Below are 24,979 nucleotides of genomic sequence, written 5' to 3'. Positions count from 1 at the left end.
ACTGGGGCTGTATACGGCATTCCCCACAGTGCAGCATTATTAATTATTATAGCCATTAAGAGGAACATGGACAAGAGATTGGAGCACAGTATTCTGCTGAGACCCATAAATCCAATTATATAGATTTATAATTAAGTTCAATACATTCTCTCAAACTTAGAAAATCCAATCTGTGAGACTGTCAGACCTTAAATAACATGCCATCATTTGTTTTAATATATTTTAAAGTATTTAATACATTTCTACATAAACTATAACAAAGTGGATCTGGCTACAGCTTCAGGATTTCTTTCTCTTGTACTGTGGTTCCAAACCAGCACGAACAGAAGTTTAACAAAGCATCAGAACTCTTCACATAGACGATGATTAACTTTATTAAGATGTAACATGATGTAATCTGACAGTTCACTTCTTGAAACCTGAGAAAATGTTGGAAACGTCAGAGTGAGTCTCTGAGGTTTTTGAAAATAGTTTTGGTTTCGTTGTTTCTCATTGTTCCTGACTGAACATTAAACTCTGCTGCAGCTTCTCACTGAACCGAGAGTGAACGAAACCAAAGAGCAGAAATGTGCTTTTAATTGAGGCTGTAACTATAAAGTTTAAGGAGCAGATTTCACCCTGATGGTTCAGGAGATTGAAAAGGGACTGTGAGATCAGTTTACTGGCCTCTCCACAGGCCACTTACCTTTAAGTGTAGATATAAAGTGTAAAGCATCAACTCCAAACACTTTCTATCTCTACACTTACTGTCTTTTATAGAAGTTCTAAGATGAGTTAAATATTTACCCATCTGAAATGTTTAGACATTTTATTTTTGATAAACCAAACGCCCTCTGTACTAACCTGAATCAGTGACCTGCAGAGAGAAAACATCCTGCTTCCTTTGTTCGTAGAACTGTCGTAAAATTATTATTTTTTTTTTAAATCAAACGTCTCAAAATTAAATTCAGATGAACTCTGCACACAACAATCCAACCAACAACAAACCAACCAGATATCTGTCAGAGTAAACACACATGACGAGGTTCAGCCGAGGAAAAAACAGATGAGACAAGATTTCCATGAAAAAGAGAAGTTAGCTGTTACTGTCTTAGACAAGCTTGACTTGCATTCAGCAAAGCCCTGTAGGTGAAACTGGAGGAGCGTCAAACTGTGGGGACATTTGGCGAGGACGCAAAGACGCTGCACAAAACAAAGACAAACATAGAGCAGGAGAATGATTTTCCCACATCTTGTGCTGTGATCACTGCAGGCCTGTTTGAATGGGAGGCTTGTTTTGTAGCGACAAAGCACACAAACAGTTGGACATAAGGACGTGTTTTGTCCTGGGAAATGGTCTCAGAAGAGCTTGGCTTTCTGAAGTCCGTCTGCTTGGTTTCAGAAACAGCATTTGCAAAAAAATCCTCAGCTTTGTGGCTTAACTGGACTCGCAGCGGGCAGCAGGACAGCTCAGCTCATATCCAATAAAATCCAGGTTTAGAGAGAAGTTCCCCACATCCACTTTAAGGTAGCCTCAGACCGAGGTCAGAGAAGACAAGCTTCAACTTTGGGAAAACAGATATGTTGTTTTAAAGTTTTCACACAGAATAAAAGGTGGAGTCTCACCCCTCCCGTCCGGTGCTTCAGGTTAAGTAAAGCAAATGCACAAAAGGATTGTTTGCAAAGTGGATCTGGTTCAGGTGTGCTCACAGGTGCTCTGTGCTGTAATCACTGATAAATGATGTGCTGTATGTCTCCTCACTGCTCCGGCTCTTATCGCGCAGGACGACCAGGTGATGTGGTGTCCCTCCTCTCCGATCTTACAGGACTCTGTTAGATGCTGAAATCGATGTGAATGTTGCTTCACCGCTGAGTTCACATCCTCTCGGAGTGTGCTGGACTTTCTTCATGCATGATTTCTCTCTCTCTTTCACCTCTGGAGTGCTTCGTATGGTTTCCTACTTTCCTCTGCTGGGTAGAACACGTAGAACTGGTTCTGTGTTCCTCAGAATGTCACAGTGCAGCAGTAAATACACACCGCCGTCTGTGTCCACAGACAATCGGCCACTTTGGAAACCACAGCAGAAAAGCTTCCACAGTGACACTACAGCAACCGCGAGACAAAAACAAAATGTGTGGACTGTTCTCAGCAGTGTCTGCTCACATCAACCTGCCAACATTCAGCAGATCAGCATGTGTTCAGATGGACAGTCATGAAATTCAGGTGCACACAGGCTCCGACACCTGTGCATCTTCTTGGCTCTTACACGAGTTTGAACGACACTTTATTTTTCTCAGTTCTTTCTTCAGTTAAACTGCTCCTGGTGTCTAAATAAAAGCTCGCTGAATTGCTGAAGTGGCTGTTGATTCATTAGGACTTTGCTTTGCGGCGAACGTTGCCTTCCTGCCGCTGGTTCGACTTCATGAACCTCTGTGAAAAAAACTTAATGAAAATCCAATGAGAAGCCGATTGAATGGCGGAAGCGACTAAGCAGAAGAATTCATTTCCACTTAATTCTGTCACAGGGGACACAGAGTGGCTGGTGTTTAGCCTGCAGACATCGTCAGACTGTGACATTCCTGAGTGGGTTATTCAGGTGTGTGTGTGTGTGTGTGTGTTTCCTTCTTCTCCAGCTTTGCCTTCTCTCTGCTGCAGATTGAGATTTTGTCATGTGGTGCTTATTCTGCTTCTTAGACTTTAGAGTTCAGTATAATCACGTTCCTGTCAGGTGGATCAGGCTCAGTCTGACGATGTTTAAAATGCTGCTTAGACAAAGTCACACACTCGCTCTGAGTGATGCAGAATATTTTTCTGTGGCCTCTCTGCCAATTTAAAGATAACGGGCAGCTGAATAGCCAAGACAGAGTGAAGATGAACTGTTTGAAAGGAGAAATGAAAAGAAGAGGGAACCTGAAAGTACGTATTGAGGCAGGAAGGTCAGATGGAAGGAGGCGAAGAAATGAAGGATCAGAGTGAATCTGGCAGAAAATTGGAAGGACAGAAAGAATGTCAAAGGTCTGAAATGATGTGAAGAAAAAAAAGAAAAAAGGTGAATAATTACCTGATAAGCTGGTGTGTTAGAAGAAGGGAAACTGAATAAAGAGATGATGTAAGAAATGAATAAAGGCAGGTAGATCAAAGGGGATGAAGCTTCAGAGAAAGCTCAGATGGAAGTAGGCAGAGTTCGGTAACTGTCCACGCTCTGTCCTCCTCAGCACATGAAGTCGGGCCCTCTGAAGGACCCGCTGCTGGATGACCACGGCGACTTCAACAGGATGTGCGTGGCCATGAAGAAGATCGGCCTGGACGACACGGAGAAACTGGACCTGTTCAGGGTGGTGGCCGGCGTGCTGCACCTCGGGAACATCGACTTCGAGGAGGCTGGAAGCACATCAGGTGAGCTGCAGCCCAATTTTCCAAAAAACGTGAAAATACCTGAAAAGTCAGACTTTACTAAAGAAACAGTCGAAGGACGAGCAGCTCCTCCGGAGGAGAGACCTCAGAGATCCGCTTTGAAAGACAGGGACACAGCTCCGGCTCTGATTTTAAATTATTTTCAGACAGGATTAAAATCACTGACAGAATCACGAGCGACACAAATCCAGTCTGAATGGAGCCGAACTCAAACATTCAACAAGCACAAAGAGCGTTAAACGTTAAAAACGAGTATGTTTCGCAAATCAATGATAAAAATGCCTCATAATTAATGAGATTACTGATAATCAATAAAATGTTAAAGCCTCATGAAGCCGGTCTCCCTCCCGCTGCAGACGTCACTCTCACCATTCACCACCTCGCTGCGGTGAGTGCAGGAAGTTGTCCTTGGTGGGATTAAAGCAGGTACATCTGAACAGCTTACATTGTGATGCAGTGAAGAAGACCTGGAATGAACTGAGATGTAAGAGGCTTATTCATTAATATCTCCAGAAAACATAAATACATGTGGGAGCGTGGGGACAGAGCGTGGGGACAGAGCGTGGGGACAGAGACGTGCAGCTCTTTTATCAGAGACGATGCTGAGCTGGGAACCTGAAGGAAGCGAACTTCACGACCTTGGTAAACAGAAAAACAAACAAAATAATTCTGTACATTCTGACAACAAGGACACGGAAGCACAGAGGCGGCGTCTGAGAGATGGTTACAGAGCTCAGAGGTGACGCTGTCATTGGCCGACGTGATGTGAACTGGTTTCAGCGTCTGCAGAGGTAAAGAACCAGACTCGACAGTTTACACCAGAGCTGGTAGAAATCATTTGAAGTCAAAGACCACAGATGTGATCCGACGGACGGTTTATCATCATCTCTAACCGATGATGCAGACGTGCAGAGTTTTCATCCTGCAGCTCTCGGTGATTGGATTTGCTCCGCAGCAGAAACCATCCATCTCTCAGGCTCCTCCGCTCACTAAGCCACACCAGTTTGGGTCCTAAGTGGCAGACGCCATTTTCATCTCATCCCTCAAGACTCTGCTCTTTGATTGATCACTGTAATATTCAACCTCCATCTCCCTCCATCTCACTTCTCCCTCTCTGAAGTCGGTGATAAATGATTTTGTATTATGTTGAAAACTTGCCGTTGGTGTCACTGTTTGTTTTTCATGTGTAATTAAAACCCAGGAATCACGACAGGAAACTTCTGACTTCAGTTATTACTTTTACTAAAGGAAAATTTGTTAATTACTTAGTTTAAAAAAACCATTCAGGCTCTTATTTGCAGCATACTGTTCTCTACATTACAAGAGGCATATTTCAGTGTGGTTGTCTGAGATGCTCCGCCCCGTCTCACGCCTGGTTTCTCGCAGCGGTTTCAGGCTGAACGCCTCGGGGAGGCTCCGCTTGCATGAAAATAAGCTGCTTCTTTGAACTTCAGCAGTGAAGTTCCTCAGCTCTCAGTTCCTCCTCATCGTTTTCTTCCTCTGCGGGGAGGAGGAGGAAGCGCGGCGGGGCGTCTGTTAAGTAGACTGGTTCTCACAGCGGGTGGTTATCATGGCGCGTGTTTTACGGCAAGTGAGGAGAATGTGTTGAGCCAGAGGTGGTAATCATCCAATTTTTGAGACAGGCTTGGCTTCCAGTCGGGATATAGATTCTAGGGAGATTATAAAGAATATTTATATGTGTTTGGTGAGGCTGGAAGAGCTCGTCTCAGTTTGGAAAAACAAATAGAAGTCAAAGAAGGACAACAGAGGAATGTCTGTTTAACACAAAGCCAGGAAACACAGATCTTTACAGGCAGCTGCCATCGAAGAATGTTCCAGAGGTTGAGACTTGTGGCAGGAAATCAGTCAGTGCACAGTGGAAGACGTGATCGGACAGACGAGACGGAGATGGAGACATAGACAGCTGTAAATATGGAACCTACAGACGAGAGCTGAGAGCCACAGACAGGTGTTGAGAGACAGACTGACATAACATATTACTGGTTTCGTTTTTTTTCATGGGATTTGTTGACAATAAGAAAAATGTAGAAATGTTTTATGAATGTGAAAAATAATCCTCATCTAATTAATTAGCTCTTACATAGTGATCAAACCTTTGAAGCAGCTTTTGTGGTCTTCAGCTGCAGCTGATACCACATACTGACATTTGAAACGATCCTCTCTTCCTCTCTTCCTTCTTTTCTTCCTCTCTTCCTCATCTCTGGATGAACAGAGTTCACACTGTCTCAGCTCCACTCTCTTCTACTCCAGCCCACCCACTTCCTCCTGGGCTTTGTTCACTTCTCCCTCGACTCTCTTGGTTCACAGCACGTGGGCGTGACTCTCCCTCGCTCACCTGGAATCCTTTAATGCCGATGCCTCGCGCGTCCGTACGTAATGAACGCAGTGTATTGCCCTCACCTTCGTGTGGGGTGTGCGTAGGCCCGATTGTCGATAAGTCATCATGGAAACGTGTGTTGTTGCAGAGATGTGGGGGATTTAAAAAGATTACTTCATTCATATTTTACACACACGTGATCCTTCGTAAGAGGTCGGAGTCAGAGCAGCCTCCATCCAGAACATCACTGAACATCTCACATTAACACTTCATCTCCTCTAAAGCCTGGAACAGCGGCTTCACTGACGTTTGCCCTCCTCCTCGTCTTGCAGGCGGCTGCGCCATCAAGAACCAGTCGAGTCAGACTCTGGAGCACTGTGCCGAGCTGCTGGGCCTGGAGGAGGAGGACCTGAGAGTCAGCCTCACCACCAGGGTCATGCTCACAACAGCAGGGGGCGCCAAAGGAACGGTCATCAAGTAAGATGTCTGCCTTTATAAACACACACACACACACACACAGAATTCTAGAACCAGAGTCCTGTAAAGACCACCTTCACAGGAGCTGGGAGACTCAGACCTGGTTTTACTGACTTTACACAGAGGTTTAATATCAACATGGTGCTCGTTCCTTCAGCTTCTGTGGTGTCAGGAACCTTTGCATATAAATGAAGTAACCACCCGATCTTTAAAGGGAAAGTAAACTTTGTTAAACTCGTTATCAGAGGTGTAATTTCTGTGTGAGTTATTTTTTTGGATGTTTGATTTTTCAGCTGTTGTTCAGACAGAATAAGAAACCTGAAGGTGACACCTTATCTACATATGCTGTCATATATGTGTATGTATGTGAGCTTTATGTTGTGACCCCTTTTAAAGGTCCCGACCCTCAGGTTGGGAACCGTTGCAGTAAAGAAACAGGAGCTCTAACTTCGCACAAACACACAACACACTGACTTATTAGCACATGCAAGTTTAGCAGGTCTGATCCACAGGGATGCATTTAGGCATGAGTAAGCTCACTCACACACCGTGGTGGGAGCAGATGGTTGATGAATTGCTTGTCTTGTTATCACTGTCCAGAGAGACGAGCAAACACTTACTCACTTCAGCTGACATCAGAATACACAGCGATCTGAGCCGAGGCTCCGAGCCGCGGCTGCAGGACGGGTTAGCGGCTGGTTAGCGGCTGGTTAGCGGCCGGTTATCAAACAGCTGGCTGACTGACAAAGTGCTGAGTCATCTGGACTTTGACTGAAGTGTCTGGATGCTGGAATTAGTTTGATTTCAAAAGGTCGAAGAGGTGATTGAACGTAGCTGGAAGGTTGTTTTCCACTCAGCCGGCCTCAGCTACTTCTACTTCACTTAGTGGTTTCCTACATTTCCCAGAAGGCTTTGTGACAACCTCAGTGAGGGCAGTGCATCTTTGTCGTGTGTGCAGGGTCACAGATACACTCCTGCTGATGGAGCAGATCTGTGTGATCATTGAGGGTTTAAGGAAAAATGGCGGCTCCAGAAAAAGCTTTTGATTGTTCGGGACCGACACTGAAACCTGTTCATGGACACAAACGCTTGTGTCTAACATAGTAAGGTAGATGCGTTGTTGTGCCTTTTGCGTGACTGTGATGATGTGATGTAAAGTTTCTGGGCTCTTTGAGGCAGATGGCTCAGGAATCTGTCTGACTGACCTTTCAGATTTCAGCTCCAAACACTGAATCAGACGTCTGAAGCAGCTTGTGAGGGAACTGTTAAAATGTCTTTATGCAGCTCCACTGACGAGCACGTCGGCGATAAACATTTCAACTCCAAACCGTAACCATCCAAACCTCAGCACCAGCCTCCTGATAGCATCACACACACCGCGGTGTTCATGGTTAGCATCAGTGCCTCAGAGCCGGAGGAGTCCCGTGGACAGGCTCTTTAACCGGAGGTGACCGTCACGCTTTGCTGCAGGTTGAGAGGGATCACACATCACGCTGATAGAATCCATCCTCCTCTAATGTTATTAATGCTGCCTGTTTAGAAAAGCAAGGTGAATAAAAGCACAGTTATATTCAGGCAGGAGGAAACTTTTGTGGTTCACTTTGTTTATATCAACTCTGTGTAAAGATGTTTATATTTAGGATATGTTGCATATATGACTTTTATATTTCAAGTGTTTATATTTTATGCGTTGACGTACGACAGCCAGTGTAAAGGAAATATTTGGATTTAAACGCAGGACCGGAGCCTGTGTGAGCAGCATCATCAGGCTTCAAGCCTCTGAACATACATTGAAATTCTCTGCAGACACTGACGCTCCACACGCTGAACTGTGAGAGGCCTAAGTTACATGTACTGTGTTAAATGAAATCTGACAAGTGGCATGTTGGAGCACATATGGCGCTCTCCTCCTTCTGAAGGAAAACACTCTGAAGTTCGCACAGTTGTGTTGTGTGTGTGTGTGTGTGTGTGTGTGTGTGTGTGTGTGTGTGTGTGTGTGTGTGTGTGTGTGTGTGTGTAAACTGGTTTTTGTTTGAGAACGTACTTGTGCCATGTTTTTGAATCTTTAAATGAAAGCACGTCGGTCTCAGAGATGTTTCCCGGTGACGTAATTTGTGAAGTAAGTTCAGATTTTGAGCAGATTGTCGGCCGCATCAGTTTCACGTCTGCTGTTTCCATCTGCTCTTCCTACAGACGAGCAGAGCAACAGCATCGGCTTCCGTCTGTAGCCATCTACAGGCGGGGAGGTCAGAGGTGCAGGTGAAAAGCACCTGCTGAGCTGAAATGATTCGAGTTGATTTGATTTAACTGATTAGTCGAATGATCGTCGGTGATTTGAAGATTCCACCTTGGGATTCTGGGACGAAACTGACTCCATATTGAAAATGACCATTAGTTGTAGCCGTAAACATTTCTGTTGTCCTGTGTGTAGTAAGCACTCGGGCAGGTGTCCACGCTGAGCTGCGGTTCTGTGTAAATGTGTTTTCTTGCCTCGGTGGAGATTATGACTAAAGCATCAACACATATTCACCATGAACAAACAGTCAGATATAGAAAGGTGAAGACGGAGGCAGACAGAGCGGCGGCCCCTCGAGCCAAATCCCCGTCTGCATTTAGCCTGAACTCAGTCGCTCTAAAGCCTGTGATTGTTTTCCTGGCAGCTCGGCCCCGACACAGAGCATCTGAATGCCAAGCCACTCGCCTCAATTTCAAACCTCCCACGCTAATGTTTGTTCCTCCTCTTTCATCTGAGGCGAGAGGAGCCGGGGCAGATGAATTAAAAAGCTGCTTCCTGTCTCTGTCTCTGGGCGTCAGCTGACTCTGCCCTGCCTGTCACTCACTCTGTCATTGAACGGACGTGTGTCTGACACTTCATCCGTCTGTTTACTGCATTTATCCTGCCACGTTCAGTGTCCTGTCATCTGTACGTCACTGTCGACCCAAATGAGAGAAAACCAGAATCAAGAAATAAAGTGTGAGTGTAGTTTATCAGCTCTGAGTGCTGCTGAGAGATTGACCTTTTGTATTTTATATCAAGAAAATGAGCTGGATTTCTTTTTAGTGTCAAACCCAAAGAGGGCGCTGTTCTTCCAGAGCAAACGCGTCCGGCGCTTTCAGGGTTCCTGCTGGAGACAGATGGTGGAAGAAATGAAAAGCTGATGGGAAAAATCACTTCCAACATGTCTCCTCTCTCCATGAAAGCCAAAAAGAAAAACCCTTTGACTGAGAAAGCAAAAGTTCCTCTGTGCGCAGGGAGGCAGCAGGTTTCTGCTGACGGCAGATGGTTGGATGGACAGAAAAAATCCTTCCCAGCACGCTCGTCCCCTCAGAGAGGACGAGGCCTGACGGGAAGCTGCACAGTGAAGCTGAGTTTTGTGGGAGATGCAGTCCAACGTGTCAGACTCCACAGTGGGACTGTCCGCAGTGTAAATACTGGGTGTGCTTGGTTTATTTTAATGAAGTATAAATTATTGATTGGAATAGAAATAGATTTTTCTTTTTACAGCTGTGAATATGAGAGTAGGTGTGAGACAATAACCCTCTGAACAGGCTCCAAATCATGTAGACAGTGATCCAACCTCTGAGATCTCAGCAGCATTTTGATGATGATGATGATGATGATGATGATTTGATTCATCGCCTCTTGAATCTTATAAACAGAACAAAGTGTGGCTCAGAAACTGTGTGATCATTATCTAGACTTAAATTTATCTGAAAAAAAAACTTTAGTGAGTAGTTTGGGAGAAACTTCACGACCTTTCCGGCGAAGCTGCCACATGTTTTTCGTGACAGCCCAGAGAGTGGTGAGTCCGTCCTGTCAGGTGCAGGAAGAGCTCTCGCTGATGTCTGAGGGAGGGAGAGAGCTGTCAATCATCTGCTGGGCAGGTGTCTTTGAAATCACTTCTGTCCCGAGCAAATCAGCCGCTGAAAATGTCACGGAGCAGCTCAGCACTGTGGGCACCGGGCTTACTCACCGGTTAGCAGTGTGTCCTGGGCTGTCGAGCATAAAACACCTTATTTCCTGAGTGAATTTCTCCCACGTAGACGACGAATGTTCAGAGGAGCCGACGTCACAGATTTCCTGAACGGGATAAAGGTTGACTCCGTGTTGCATTATACCGTAGCACAACAGCCACTTATTTATATGAACATTTCACAGGTTAATGTTTAATTTTACAGTTGGTAAAAGTGGATGAAACGAGAACGGCGTGTGAATTCTGTGGGTTGGACTCCTGCCAGCAGCCTGCACCTAAGCTGCTTATTTATCTCTGTGGGTTATGTAAGCAGGAGCGCAGACGGCGGTGCAGGGCTGAGAGGGGGAGATGGAGATTTCCAGAGAATGAAAAACTGATGTTTGTCTTTTTGTTTGCTTTATTTGTTTATTATTTTCTGCTCTGCACACTTAGGGAACAGAAATCTAATTATGTGCCGTGACAATGAAGTAAACTGAAACCGGAGAGAGCGACACTCAGTGTGTTTACATGCAAGTGAACGTGTTGTTTCCCGTGTTACCTGGTTTCATTGTGTGCTCGTAAACACGCTCACAGAGTGAGGCGGGTGGGTGGGGGGGTGGGTGAGGGGGTGGGTGAGGGGGTGGGGGTTAATCAGGGCGTTGATCTAATTCCACTTTGATTTGGATTCAAGTTCAGTCATGATACAATAAAAGAGTGAAGAATGTGATGCAGTGGAAGATGTAATGACATCAGATGAATACCAGTGCAACATCAATACAAAAGCACCTTTGTGAGTTCCTTTGCCTGGGAACGCTTTGGTCACGCTCTCACACGTATGTGCTCGAGCTTCCAAATGAATGGAGAATGCTGCGTTCCTTATTGGAGCGGTCGCGTCAGGTCAGAGAGATCCAGACTAATTGCGAGATGAGACCCTTCAGAATAAATGAAACAAATAACGCAGTAAATGCATAACGCACCTGCAGAGGCACTCAAACCTGAGTCCCGTAATTACAAGTCAACAGACTGACTCACTGTTCCGCCGGCGCTGTCAGGGACCTTTGATGCTTTTAAGGCTGGATGAGACTGAGTCGGCCGGTTTCTGCTGCGAAGGAGTCAGAAGACACTTTACTCTCGTTAGCAAGACAATTTATTTTCCTGTGTGGGAGCCAAACACACTCTGGGTTACGTAATCTGAATTCAGGCCGTCGTTAACAGCAGACTGACTCTGACTGGGTCACGGCAGCGTCCTGGAAGAAAAGTCTAATGACAGATAACACGGATTCGGAGAATCTGCACCGACACACGTTACAGTCGATGTTGTGCCAATTATAAATATGATTAGGTGTCGTGAGTCATGACTGATGTGACTGATCCCGTCTGGGTCCGTTAGTTAGTTGATGTCTAAACACCGTCAGCGTCCTGAGTCGCGTGGAGTCACCGACTGGTTCCAGCTCCTCGTCTCTGACTGTTTGCTGCTTCTCTCTAGTTTATCTCAGTGCAAACTGAACATCTTTGGGGTTTTTGTCAGAATTTGAAGCCATCGCTTTGGACTCTGGGAAGTTGTAACGAGCATTTTCACCCTTTTATGATGTTTTATAGACCAAACCATTTACATATCCACAGATTTCTTTTGTTAAGACCATGTAAGAACTGTGTGTTTTTCCAGGGATCGTCTGGAGACACAACTCTAATCACTGTCTGCTTGTCGTCCAGTGTGTCGTCCTCTGGGTTTCCTCAGTTGTCTCTGACAGGCTTTGTGTGGGGCGGCTTTCAGCACTCAGAGGTCTGTGATTGATCTGAGTGACTGAATGAGTTTCCAGCTGCTTTTGTGAGATGTTTTGCTATTTAAAAGAGAAAACATGAAAAAAAACAAACAAACAACAAAGAAACCATATATATAAAAGATATTTGGAATATGTGATGACTTTGCAGAAGCTGCTTCTGCTTCTTCCTCTGTTTTTATTTTTGGTTGTGTAAACGCAGCATTGTGCTGCCACCCACCTTTACAGGCCTCGTCCTGCTGCTCCGACAGAAAACCCAAAATCTGAATGAGCAGCAGACAGAAACAGATTCATTGATGAAAGTCAGGTGTAAGGCAGGTAACCGCAGATTTACAGCAACGTCACAGTCACGTCCGCGCTCATCATCCAGTCTTCAGAATATCCACAGAGCCGTAACTGACAGATATGTACTCGCTGACATTTTAATGAAATGTCAATCATTAAAACAGGATTTAATTTAGAAACTTGGAAACCTACTGAACCTGGTGACAGAAAGACAAAGTGCTGGAGACAAAATTGTTTGAGGAAGAAATGAAGGAAAAAGATGTTAAAGAAAGAAGACGAGGCGTGAAGGAGAGAACAATGGGACAGACCAAAGGAGGGAAGATGGAGAAGAGGGGATAATATGACGTTTGGATAAAAGTGTTAGAGCGGTGATGGACTGATCATCAGACAAAGTGAAAGACAGGAGACAAAAAGATGGGGAAGGGGGGAGGGGGGCAGAGATGGTGGGAGCTGCCAGTCACGGTGACACCGGCGGGTGAGGTCAGCAGTTAACAGCTTGTGGGAGTCGTGGGGGGATCAGTCCGTCAGTCCGTCAGTCCATCAGCCATTAAACTCACCTGCAGAATCTCCTGTGGCCGCAGCACGTTCGTCTAATTTCCAGCTCCTGCTTTGTTTAAGTCAGTGTTCTGAATCATTTTCCACCTTAGATCTCCTGCGAGCGGCTGAGTCCAGGGTCAGAGATGAATATAGCCTCAATCCAACACACGTCGCACTCACACTGTTTGTGCTGAGTGAAGGTAAAATTATAAAACTGTTGAATTTTGAGCAGCAGTCCGGAGCCCTCTGAGAGTGTGCAGGGGAAATGCTGAGGGTTCGTAACACAATCAGTGTCTCAGAAACCAACGTTCATGTAGTTTCCCTCCTCAAAGCTCTGAAATGAATAAAAAATCATTCTCACTCTTTGGCTGAAGCCTCAGCACGTGTGTTCTTTGGCTTTAGCAAAGAGGGTGAACACTGTGGAAGTCAGTCATTTTCCTAAAACAGTGCTTTTCTCCCACAGTGAAATGTTTTAACGTCAAAACCCTGAGCTCAGTGTGGATAGAACACAGAGGAGAACTCCACTGAAACCTGTGGATAAGCAGTGTATATATATATATGTAGATGAGCTTAATGCCGTGTGATGTAGTGCAGCAGAACAGAGTCAGAATATATTAATACAAAGCTCGAGTATCTCTCTGTTACACATCAGAACGTTTCTCTTATGGCTGAAAAGTTTTTTCTGGTCGGAGTCTTTGAGGACGGAGCCTGCGAGCAGCCGCAGAGCAGCAGGCATCTTCACAGAGCGCTGTGTCTACAAACGGCCACATCAGTAATTACACCGGGAGAGAGGGAGGAAAACATCCACGGTGCCGAGGCGCATTGGGAATACATATTAGGATACTTGTACGATTAGTGTTCTGACATTATGCTGCCCTGGCATTTAGACCTCTGGGTTTTTAAATGAGAAGGCCTCACCGCACTATTAAAACCTCTGGCTGCGACGCCGCAGCTCGGAGGAGACGGCGGCATGAATTAAACATGGCAGGTAATGGAGGGAGGGCAGGGGTGAAGGTGAGGAGCCGTGGGAGTGTTTGATCTGTGGCTCTTACGTTGTCTACCTGCTGAAACACTTTTAGTGTGACGCTCAGAGCTGCGCCTCCGTGATGTTTACTCTTCATCTTCATAAAAATAAGTGGAAGTTAAAATAACGACATGAGTGGAACAAAATAACTCCAGGTGGAGTTTCTGAGCAGAGCCTTTAACAAAGCAGTGCAGCTCGTGTTAGACAGGAGGATTATGTTCCTGTGGATTCACTTCAGACCAGACAACAGGGAACAGTGTGTGGCGGGCCTTGTTTACATCCACACATGAATAAAAATGAGACGTATGTATGTATGTATACGGTACATGGTGAATTCTGATGGGAATGCACACAGAGTGCTGAGTTAGAAGTAAATTACAGAGTGCAGGTTCTGGGGTTTCTGCCCTTCGCGCAGTCAGTCGTTCCATCGCAGCAGAATGTGGCGAGGCGCCTACAGGGACCAGGCGTCGCTGTTCACATGAGGTCGCATGTGGTTTAAAAAGGTTTGTGTGGAGGAGATAATTTGTCACCGAGGGAGAGGAGGGAGGGAGGGGGAGGCGGGTAGGTGGTGTGCCGCTCGTGTCCTTAAGTGCACTGCAGTCGTGCTGAGGTGCATTCTGGGAGTAGGACCTGCTTTCAGCCTCGCAGCAGATTAATGCGGCACATTTTATCGGGCCCCTGCGATCGGGTCACTTCCTTTGTTCTGCTGCTGTTGAACTTCTTTTGTCTGTCGGTCGCAGGTGACTACAGCACCTGCACACGGCTCGCTGCAGGTTATGGGCTCTGTCACCGTTTAATGGCCGCTGCCGCACATTCTCTCCTCCCTTTGTTTAAACAGTGTTGATGTGCAGGTGAAAAAGATTAAACCCGTTTTATCCTCCAGAGACGGGTTCATGTTTACACACTGAGGAAAGTTAGTAAGTGAGCTCAGATCATTTTGTTCCAGGAGCTTTAACCATTTTCAGCGACTGTGCTTTTTAAACTTTAGACAGACTCTTTCAGCTCCCTCAGTGCTTCGGCCTTCGAGTGACACTTGAACTTCGAGTTCTTCAGCTTTAATTGACACTTCAGCTTCTTGAAGTGGTTCAACTTAATCTGATCCTCCTGTATATATTATATGTAATATGTATAATATTCTACCAGCTAAAGAACATCCTCTGAAAGATTCTCTCTGTTTAAGTCATCGGGACGTTGTACATTACTCTGACCTGTGATTTTCCTCCCTGTCTTTCCAGAGTGCCGCTCAAAGTCGAGCAGGCCAACAACGCTCGGGACGCCCTGGCGAAGGCCGTGTACAGCCGCCTGTTCGACCACGTGGTGACCAGGGTCAACCAGTGCTTCCCCTTCGACTCCTCCGCCAACTTCATCGGCGTCCTGGACATCGCTGGTTTTGGTGAGTATCCCTCAAAAGCCCTGATCGCTGCCACACTGACACCTGACAGGTAAACGTCACATGTGGAATATATACTTAACATACATGTTCAGGGATCAGAGGAGCAGCTGTATTTCTATATATTAACTTGTTAGATTGACGGAGACGCAGCATCTTTAACTTTCTGTCTGATTTTGTGCAGAGTACTTTGAACACAACAGCTTCGAGCAGTTCTGCATAAACTACTGTAACGAGAAGCTGCAGCAGTTCTTCAACGAGCGCATCCTGAAAGAGGTGAGAGCGACGTGAGAAAGTCTGCAGTACATTTCCATGTTGGGGGAAAGAAAAGCCAAAGTCAACGGCCTCAGATCCACCAGCCAACTCGTACAAACACCGGCAAATCAAAGCAAACAGCTCGGCACGACGCGGGGCTTTGATTTGTGCTTTGATAAAAGTGCTTTTCTTGTTGTAAGCACTTTATTTTAGAGGCTGTGTCCATTTTTAAATTTTAGATTTCTCTTTTCAGACTCATTTCCCCCAAACTCAGACACCTCAAAACATAAAACCTAAAGTATAGTTGTTTTTAAAAGAGAGGGTTTGATTCCAAAAGATGACTTTTCATTTATGTATGAAAGTTTTCTTGATGGAAAAAAAGCAGGCAGATTATATCCTATAAATATGTTTCTCTAAAAAAATAACAAACAGCTGCAGGGACAGGCAGAGAGCTTCAACTTCAACAGCCATCAGCAGCAGTCCACATGAAGGCTGACGCTCTCCGTGCCCATAATGTTCCATCACAGCACGTTTCTGTTTTGAAAAATTACAACACTCGATGCATAATTTTGTTGTACCTGGAGGTCGTCACACAACGAACTGGCCAGCACTCAGGTGCTCCAGCCTCCACCGACATCAGGCAGCCGTCGACCTCGCAGAGCCGCGGCCTGCAGAGCGGCTTTATGGTCGTTTGGAGCAACGTTTCTGACGAAGTGAATAGTGAAGGAAATGTTCAGCTGACGGCCCTGAGGTCTCAGATGTCAGACTGTCCTGTAATTACTGTTCAGTCCCAGAAATGAAGGTTTTGGATCAGGACAATCAATATCCAATCAGCTGACCTGTCAACAGAACTCAGGCCAAATCTGTTTGAACTTTGTTGGAAAACTTGTTGAGAATGACGCATTATTACAAATACCCCGGAAAAGGGCAGCGTAAAGGGTACTTTGGATTGTGTTTGACTTTCATTTTGTTACAATCGGTGGCTTTTTCCAAATGTTAGACGCCTCATTTTACCTTGAAACTCCTCATCCCTCACTGCTCAACTCGCCCAAACATCCGTTAGCACCGTCCCGCATGAAAGTCGTAACCTTTAGATGCTCATTTCGCATGAAAGTGTAATAGCAGAAAGCCTGCTCTAAGTGCCATTTGTTAGCGAGCTCCAATGCCCTCCAGTAGGAGCCGCCGCGGCGTCCCCGTCCTCATTAGACGAATGGCGTGCACGCCGCAGACATCGTTATGGCTTCTCATTATAAATATCTCGTTTGCATTCCAGGAGCAAGAGCTGTACCAGAGGGAGGGGCTCGGAGTCAACGAGGTTCACTATGTCGACAATCAGGACTGCATAGGTATGAAGATGCCACTCACCACGCTGCACTCGTGATTGTGCATTCAGAGCAGCTGCAGCCGCTCATCTGCCATGTTTGTGCTGTTGAATCAGAGCGTTCCTCTGCAGAGGTGCTGAATGTTTTTCTTCTTCTCTTTTCTTTCTCTGTTATAAGTGATTTTCACCGATGTGTGGAACATAATGTGCGTAACTGCTCGAGCTGCTGGAAGAAGAAGAAGCAGGTCCTCCTCGTGCCTCACTGAACAGATTCCCTCTGTGTGTTTTAGATGTTTCAGGTGACAGTGGCAGGATTAGCAGCTAAATTCTCCTGGATCTGTTTGTTCTGTCTGTGTAGAAGTTGATAAAACATCTTTCTTTCTGGTTTCAACCTGAACTCGATGCTTTAGAAACATGTTTAGCACATGTTTAGTGCATGTGTTTCATTATGGGTTTCAGTAATCAGCCTCTGTGAAGACGATGCCGTGCAGATAGAAGAATTCTCAGACCAATAAATAACGTACTGATTCTTTTGGGACAAATTAAAGGCTTAGACAGACGTCCTGTGCTGTGGACTGTGTGTAGATTTTGTTTCATGTCACTATTTCTTCTGGCCGTTGTTTAAAATCCAACAAAGGCTGAGGAAGAAAAAAACTAGGGAAAGCTCAAACACGATTAGTGGAAGAGAAAAAAGGACTCTCCTGTCTGTTCCTGGGATTTCTTGCTCTTGACCCGTGTCTTGACTTGTGACTCTCCCGGTTTTGGGACTTGACTCACGACTTAGCTGTGATGAATTTAAACTTTCTGGTTCTGACTCAGGATTTTGTAGCTAAGTCTTGGGATTAACTCCTGACTTTGTACCATTTGTGTTACTGCGTTTCATCATGTGTCAGTCAGAACAGAGTCACCTCACCTCCGATGCTCTTTCCCATCAGCCCTTCTTGAGTCTCTGTCGCAGGTTTTGGGGGCTGCTGCTGGTTTTACTCTGTGGTGCTGTCTGTGTTTATGAGCCATGAGCCGCAGCGTCGCTGCTCATCAGTGGCTTCAGTGCACCGCAGGCTCTGAGCCGTCTGTTTTACGATAGCTGCCCCTCCACAGTTTGACCCCCGTCGCCTCGTGAAGTGATGAAGCCCCCGAGCGTGTGAACCACTGTCCTGACGGGAATGTGTCCTCATTAGCCCATAAACATGGAGGGAGATGGATGAGAGGGGATTAAAGGTGAAGGAGGCTAATTGTGCTTTTTGCTGATGTCCAGCGTCGTGAAACAGCATCAATATAAGATGCCTAACCACAGCAGAGTCAGCTGGGGGGGCCGGGGGGGTCGGGCCAGCACAGACTGTTTACACTGAGCTCTGTTCTTTGGCTCAAAACTGTAGATTAGTGAAACATGTTTGTTTGTGTTCCTGTTGTTTGTGTGCTCCGGTGTTGTGGACATGCAGAGACGCCAGGATGTGTCTTTGTGTCTCAGTGGAATCAGCTGAATGTAACCAGATGTAAAACGATTATGACCGGAGAGAAAAAGCTAAATGATCTTTATTAGGGTCTCAGAAGTTTTTGGGGCACTTATTAATTTAAACTGAAATTAATTAATTTAAGCTTCTGGAATCGTTTGTATTCATTTCAGTTGCAGATTAAAGGAAGTCAACAAATTTGATCTTTTAATTGAATCTTTGTGGTTAATGAATCACTTCTGGTAATCTCTCATCCTCAGTCTCTCTTCCCTCTGTCTGACGCCACAGGCATCTGTACGGGAAACAAACAAACAAGTGACATATATACAAACGTGTGTTAACTCAGCTCCACAGCTGTGAGCATGGCCCGTACATGCAGTATAGTTGTAGTAGTATCACTGTAGATGTGACGGTAATACCAAGTATTTGTTAATTAGAGTTAGGTGACATTGTCCCCGCTCCCCCCGTCGCCTTCCATCAGGTCAGGTCAAGGAGGACCTGTTATAATCTCCATGCCTCTTCCTGTTCGATTAAACTCTCATTTAGATTTTTAATCGCCTACATCGCCCCTCCTGGATTTAATTTGTCGCGTTGCCCGGCGGCCTCAGGTGATCCGCAGCAGCCTCATTAACGGCGCAGAGGCGTCGTAGCTTTTCTCACGGCTCCTCCTGCTTCCTCCGCAGACCTGGTGGAGGCCAAGCTGCTCGGCATCCTGGACATCCTGGACGAGGAGAACCGACTACCTCAACCCAGCGACCAGCACTTTACCGACACCGTTCACAACAAACACAAGGACCACTTCCGTCTGACGGTGAGAGACTGAAGTCAGATAAATAGGATGTAAAACACATTTTAATTCACCGTTGTTATGGAAATCTACCAGTTTGATTTTTAAGGAGGGTGAAGATCAAACTTCAGTTTGTAGAACAAGCCCAGTTTTCTGACTGGAACCAGAAAATATTTGAATTTTTTTGCTTGAAAAAGAAGAAAAAAGATCAATTACGTGTACGATCAGGGTTTTCTTGTTTCAGTGAAGCTCGGTGCTGAGCCTCAGACTGACGGTGGTGACGGTGGTGATGGTGGTGGTGCTGGTGGTGCTGGTGGTGTAGCTGACAGTTAAATTACTGAACGCTGACTCTTAATCTTCATTTCCAGCCCAGGCTGATTGACAGGACGGGGAATTAGTGTGTCACTGTAAATGAAAAATATTCAGGGACTCTGCTGAGTGTTCACACATGTGATTGACTCTGTGTGTGCGTGTGTGTGTGTGTGTGCGTGTGTGTGTGTGTGCGCGTGTGTGCGTGTGTGTGTGTGTGTGTCCCTCAGGTACCCAGGAAGTCTAAGCTGGCCGTCCACAGGAACGTGAGGGACGATGAGGGATTTATTATCAGACACTTTGCAGGAGCCGTGTGCTACGAGACGGTGCGTTCACCAACCCTCCGCTCTGCTTTCCCTGGAGCCGTTTTTGAAATTAATGTCACATGAAATGATTTATTTTTTTCTGATTTATTTTCTCTGATCAGTGGACTGTAGAAAACACTCCTGACCACAGCTCTTAACATGAAAGCAAGTGACCACTAGATTAGATTAGATTCTGAGGAACAGAAAATCCCACGGACAGCTGCTGCTGCTGCTCTGTCTTTAGAATGGAGACCGTGTGTTTTCTCTTCGCTCTGTGTTCAGATGTTTGTTGCTTTGAGAATTATCCTTCACCTGTACAGTGAGCCGAGGTGACAGTGGCAGGAAAAGTCATGTAGAACAACCAACCGGAAAATGAAATCTGAAAAAGAAACAGCAGGATTTTGAAATTGAACCCGTGCACCATGCTGAGCCTAAAACGGAGCGGCTCTCAGCTGATCGGCCGAACAGCGCAGAGCCTCTCCGGAGGTGGAGGACATGCTCTGAATCCTGTTTGGAAATGTCCCCCTTTCAGACCAAGTTTGTGGAGAAGAACAACGACGCCCTGCACATGTCTCTGGAGTGTCTGGTCAGCGAGTCCAAGGACCGCTTCGTCCGCGAGCTGTTCGAAAACAGCAACAACAGCAAAGACGTCAAGCAGAAGGCGGGAAAACTCAGCTTCATCAGCGTCGGCAACAAGTTTAAGGTGAGAGGAAACAAAGCATCACCTGAAATACACGTCTCATGAAAATGGATTTTAGCAGCTGGACTGAGCAGGACAAGGCAACATTCAACACAACACAACACAATACGCACAAAGCAGTTATTATGTCAGAGAAGCAAAAAGTTGGACACGACTTTGAGTTTGAGGAGAGAAGTTTGTTGTTTTTCAGCATTAACCGAGGAGGAAATGTGATCAGCAGATTTTTTTAATGCAGGTTTTCCAGCTGACAGAAACCAGGAAGTCTCCCAGAATCTTTTTCAGCCGCTTTTAAAAACTCATGAATCAGGTTCCAGGAGTAAAGTGTGTTACCAGAGAGCCATTTGTAATCGTTAACCGATATGATGAGCTGGAAGATTGCTGCTATCGCTCTCACACATGCTGAACTGGTGCAAATTTTATACTTAATGGTTTATGGAAAGGTATCAGGTCTCACGAGGGCCCATTATGTGCTTGTTATTGTGAAAAATACACTTCTTGGTACAAAAATGTGGATGTGTTTCCAAAATAAAACCACAGGACACAGAACCTGCAGCAGCGACACCAACTTATCAGGTTATCACAGTTAGTGTGACAGTGATACCAAACTGACAGGCTGTGGGCCATATGGTCAGCTTCACCTCCGACCTTCACAAAGGTCTCATCATCACGAGGAGGTGGAGCCTAAAAATCCTTGGGAGTATAAAAACAGGTATGAGAAACCGTGGAAACGTTGCTGCGAGGTTTGGCTGCGTTCCTGAGCACATTCAGAGAACAGAGAGAGCAGCTTCTGTGGTCTCTGTGGAGGGAGGTGACTCATCCAGCTCGTCATCATAACCAACGGCAAGGTGAGTCAAAAACCACAGCACCTGGCTCCTCTCAATCATTTCCCCTGCAAAAATATACACTCAAAGAAAAAGAAAAAAAAAAGCACCGAACCTGAGGGAACGACGGTCCGATGGTCTGCGATCAGAGCAGTGAGGAGGGGAAATATTTCATAGGATTCACTGAAACGCTGTTGTGTCTTTGATGTAGAAATCTTTGATCTGATGTTGGATCCTTCACACCGTGGCACAGGTTGGATCAACAGTCAGGATTCTCCAGGAGAACACTGCATTGTTGTATTTATTTCAGATGGGGGACGTGATCATTTCCATTTTCTCCTGGAACAGTGTGATCTTCTCTGAAAGCATAAAAGATGTAACTGATGTTTTTTAATGATTTGGATGATTTATTTTTGGTCTAACTACGATGACCAGCTTTCAGGCTAATCTCTGGCTCGGCCTGTGGAGCGTGACCTGCAGCCTATGATCCTGTGATCACACTGAAACGTTTCTCCCTCCTCTGTTTTCTGCAGACCCAGCTGAATATTCTCCTGGAAAAGCTCCGCAGCACGGTCAGTGTTTCTCCCTCTGCCCTCGCTCAGCGGTGGTCTCCTGTCACAGGCCTCACGGCTGCAGCACAGATCAGCCTTCCTGTGATGCGGCTCTGTTCATCTCACGAGAGACAAACACCTACAGCTCCTGTCTCCCGTGAGACGCACAGAGAATCGTGTCCTGAGCCAGAGTTTGTTGATTGTCATGAATTTCTGATGCGGTCTGCGGTTCCTGCTGTGACATTAACGATTTCTGTCTCTGTGTCACTGTTTATTGTGGCCGTCTCTTGTCTGTCTGTGTGTCCCTGCCTGTGTCCTGCAGGGCTCCAGTTTCATTCGCTGCATTAAACCGAACCTGAAGATGGTCAGCCACCAGTTTGAAGGAGCTCAGATCCTGTCCCAGCTGCAGTGCTCCGGTCAGTAAGCTTTTCTGTGTTCGCCTCAGAGAGAGAGTTTTTGAAGAAGCAGTCCACCTGGCTCTGAAAACGTGAAACAGAATTTAAGATGATTACCGCCTGCTGCCGAACTCGATAATAGAATCTGAACCCTTATTGGTTTTTAACAAAGGATTAATCTGCTGGCATTTCAAAAACCAGGTCTTTCATGAAGGTTTTCCAGTGTGGCTGAGCTCTTCATACGTCATCCTCTCCCTTACCCTCGAAATCCACCATCACCAGCGTCATTTTTCCAGCTGTGATCTCGGCCGTCCATCCTGTCCATTCTCATAGCTCCATACAAGGCTATCAGTTTCTTTTGTGATGATTTCACTGAGTTATTGTCATATTATTTTTCTAAGGTGCCGTCCAGGTATCGACCTGACAATAGTCGTCAGATAAAAGTCAGCCAGCACAAAGAATGTGTTCATTATCTCCTCATACACTGAATATCTCAGTAATCTGGTGTTAAAACAGGAAACAAACAACCAGATAGAACATTTACAGCACAAACAGTTTTTTTTCCAGATTATTTTTTGGCGTATTTGCCAGTTGACAGTGAGACAGACAGGAAACATGGGGAGGAAGAGAGGTGGCATGACATCCAGCAAATGTTCCTGTGATGCAGCCAACACTGTCAAACAACCCAGGGCCTCCTATACAACACAAAAACACAACATCTGTTCAGTCCAATTCTGAGCCTGTGTGAAACAGAAAAGGTTAAAGTCAGAATACGTTCACTGAGCCTGTCACACATCCGGCTCCTCTGCAGGAGTCTGTCGAGCCGTGGACACGCCACATAACCAGGGCGACCAGGTGCATCTGTGACGGACATGTGATCACAGGAACCTGAAAGTCCTGGTGTCACTTCAGTACTAATGAAATCCTGGTTACACAAAACACTGAAACACTTCAAACTTTGCTTCTCTCACACATCTGGCATCAGAACATCTTCCACATCCTGTTAAAAAGCAAAAAGCCTCTGCAGCGTTGTTACTGGTGAAATATAAAACTGTGAATAAATTAAAAATGTCAACAAACCTCTTTAATAAACAAAAAAACCAGGACAAACAGAGGGACAGATCAGACCAGCACTGACTCACCATCCAAAACTTTTACAACAAACAAAGACGCCTCGTTTCTAAAATGTTCTGCAGAAAGAAAAAATAAAAATTAAGAACTAAAGTTCACCTCAGTCACCTCAGGAAGAAAAGTGTTTTATTAAAAACTCTATCAGGGATTTAAACAGAAAAATACCCAAAGTTCAGATTAGTTTAAAAAATTGACAAAACAGTCTTGACTCCAGTGACTCAGCTTCATCAGCAGAATTATACATTCACAAAATATTGTTCACACTTTTACAGTATTTTTTTTTTCATTAAATTCTGAGAGAAAACCTTTGGAGCCCTGAATCAGCCACGAACAGCCAAACCCTGGAAATCTAAATCCGTTTAATCCTTTTCCATGGAGTTTCAGTCAGAACAGCCCGTCATTAGGGATCATTGTGATTTACAGAACTGAAAAATATTGTAAAATAATAAATAATTACAGGCCACATCATACGTTCACACTGGATGATCGGTTGTGACGCTGCAGAAACCCTGAGAAGCACAGCACGCTCCGCTCTGTGCTCTGGTCCTGCTTTCTGACTTTGACACCAGTGTCTTAAACTTGTTTTATTCCCCAAACCAGAAGCAGCCCAGAAATTATATTCCCCTTCCTCCCCTCAGGGTTGGAGGAAAAGACTTTATGAGCTCGGGTTTAATATCCTCAGAGTTTCCGAGTTTGCTTTCGTCCACACAAAGTCAGCGATGCCCTGTTCTGATACTGTGCCCCAGCAAGCTCCTTTATCAGCTTTATTGGACGGGGAATCGAAATGTTGATAGTTTGGAATAGACAGGGGAGGCCTCTGTGTACCAGTGTGACGTGGCTGGGTCCGAACCGGGATGTTCAGCAACCCAGCAGAACTTTTCCATTACGGCTTGTTGTCCTGAGACGTGGATTCATTTTACCTGAGAGCAGGTAGGAGTCTGTGACCTGAGCCGCCGTCAGCGTGTTCTTCTGGGCAGGAAGCACAGAAAGGCTCAGAGAGCTTAAGTAAATCAGCGACACAGTGAACATGTGTAATACCTTGGAAGTCATAATACAGACTTTATAACCAGCGAGTGATTTTACAGGGAGCAGCGGAGGGAGACTAACACCTGGATGAAACCTTCAGTAGCAGTGAAGCTGTAAGTGGTTTTAAGCCAAATCATGGATCTGGTTTTAGTGCCTGCTCTCCAAAAGGACTCCGAGGTGAACACACACACTCTTCTGCCCTCGTTTAACTGCGGAGGGTGAGATCTCAATTAAGGATGACCTCAACATTTTTTTGCTCCATTTCCTTTGGGAATTAGGTCCCAGTTAGAGGTCCGGTGTGAGTTATGTGCCGCCTGGTGATTTATAGTGAGAGATTCAGTGTCTGTGTTTAGGAATCTGTTAATGTTCTTTACATCTGTTCATCAGCTGAATGCACTTCACTTCATGTTGTGGAGGAGACTGACACAACAATGTCACAGCACTTGATGTAAAAGGATTTCAGCTCTGCAGCAGCTTAATGACAGTTACAAACTCTGCTGCCACTTAAGGATGGTTCATTTGCACTGAATGCCAATTAGCAGCATCTGTCTGCTGTCAAAGAGATCTGAAAATTAGCTCTTTGATGCGAGTTTTCAAAGCAAATTGAGACGACTAGCAGTCCCTCAAAGAGGCCAAATCATCTGTGTTTACAGGGGGTCGGAGTAAACAGATTCATTTCATGTGTCAGGGGAAACAGTCTGCAAAGTCGTGACAACATAAATACAGACAGACGCTCTGACAAGAAGGG

General features: G+C 45.5%; 1 protein-coding gene across 1 annotated transcript in view; it reads left to right on the top strand.

Moving 5' to 3' along the window:
* myo6a (myosin VIa) overlaps positions 1 to 24,979 on the top strand; it is a 76,875-nt gene that overhangs the window by 23,644 nt on the left and 28,252 nt on the right. Inside the window, exons 11-20 of the mRNA XM_041064154.1 lie at positions 3,196 to 3,376; positions 6,065 to 6,209; positions 15,025 to 15,182; positions 15,364 to 15,455; positions 16,708 to 16,780; positions 18,890 to 19,017; positions 19,533 to 19,628; positions 20,140 to 20,310; positions 21,662 to 21,700; positions 22,002 to 22,095. Coding sequence (XP_040920088.1) covers positions 3,196 to 3,376; positions 6,065 to 6,209; positions 15,025 to 15,182; positions 15,364 to 15,455; positions 16,708 to 16,780; positions 18,890 to 19,017; positions 19,533 to 19,628; positions 20,140 to 20,310; positions 21,662 to 21,700; positions 22,002 to 22,095 — 1,177 coding nt within the window. The remainder of the gene's footprint in view (positions 1 to 3,195; positions 3,377 to 6,064; positions 6,210 to 15,024; positions 15,183 to 15,363; positions 15,456 to 16,707; positions 16,781 to 18,889; positions 19,018 to 19,532; positions 19,629 to 20,139; positions 20,311 to 21,661; positions 21,701 to 22,001; positions 22,096 to 24,979) is intronic.

The sequence above is a fragment of the Toxotes jaculatrix genome, chromosome 19, assembly GCF_017976425.1.
Source record: "Toxotes jaculatrix isolate fToxJac2 chromosome 19, fToxJac2.pri, whole genome shotgun sequence".
NCBI lineage: Eukaryota > Metazoa > Chordata > Actinopteri > Toxotidae > Toxotes > Toxotes jaculatrix.
Note: the sequence above shows the minus strand (reverse complement) of the source record. Positions and strands in the feature narration are given on the sequence as shown.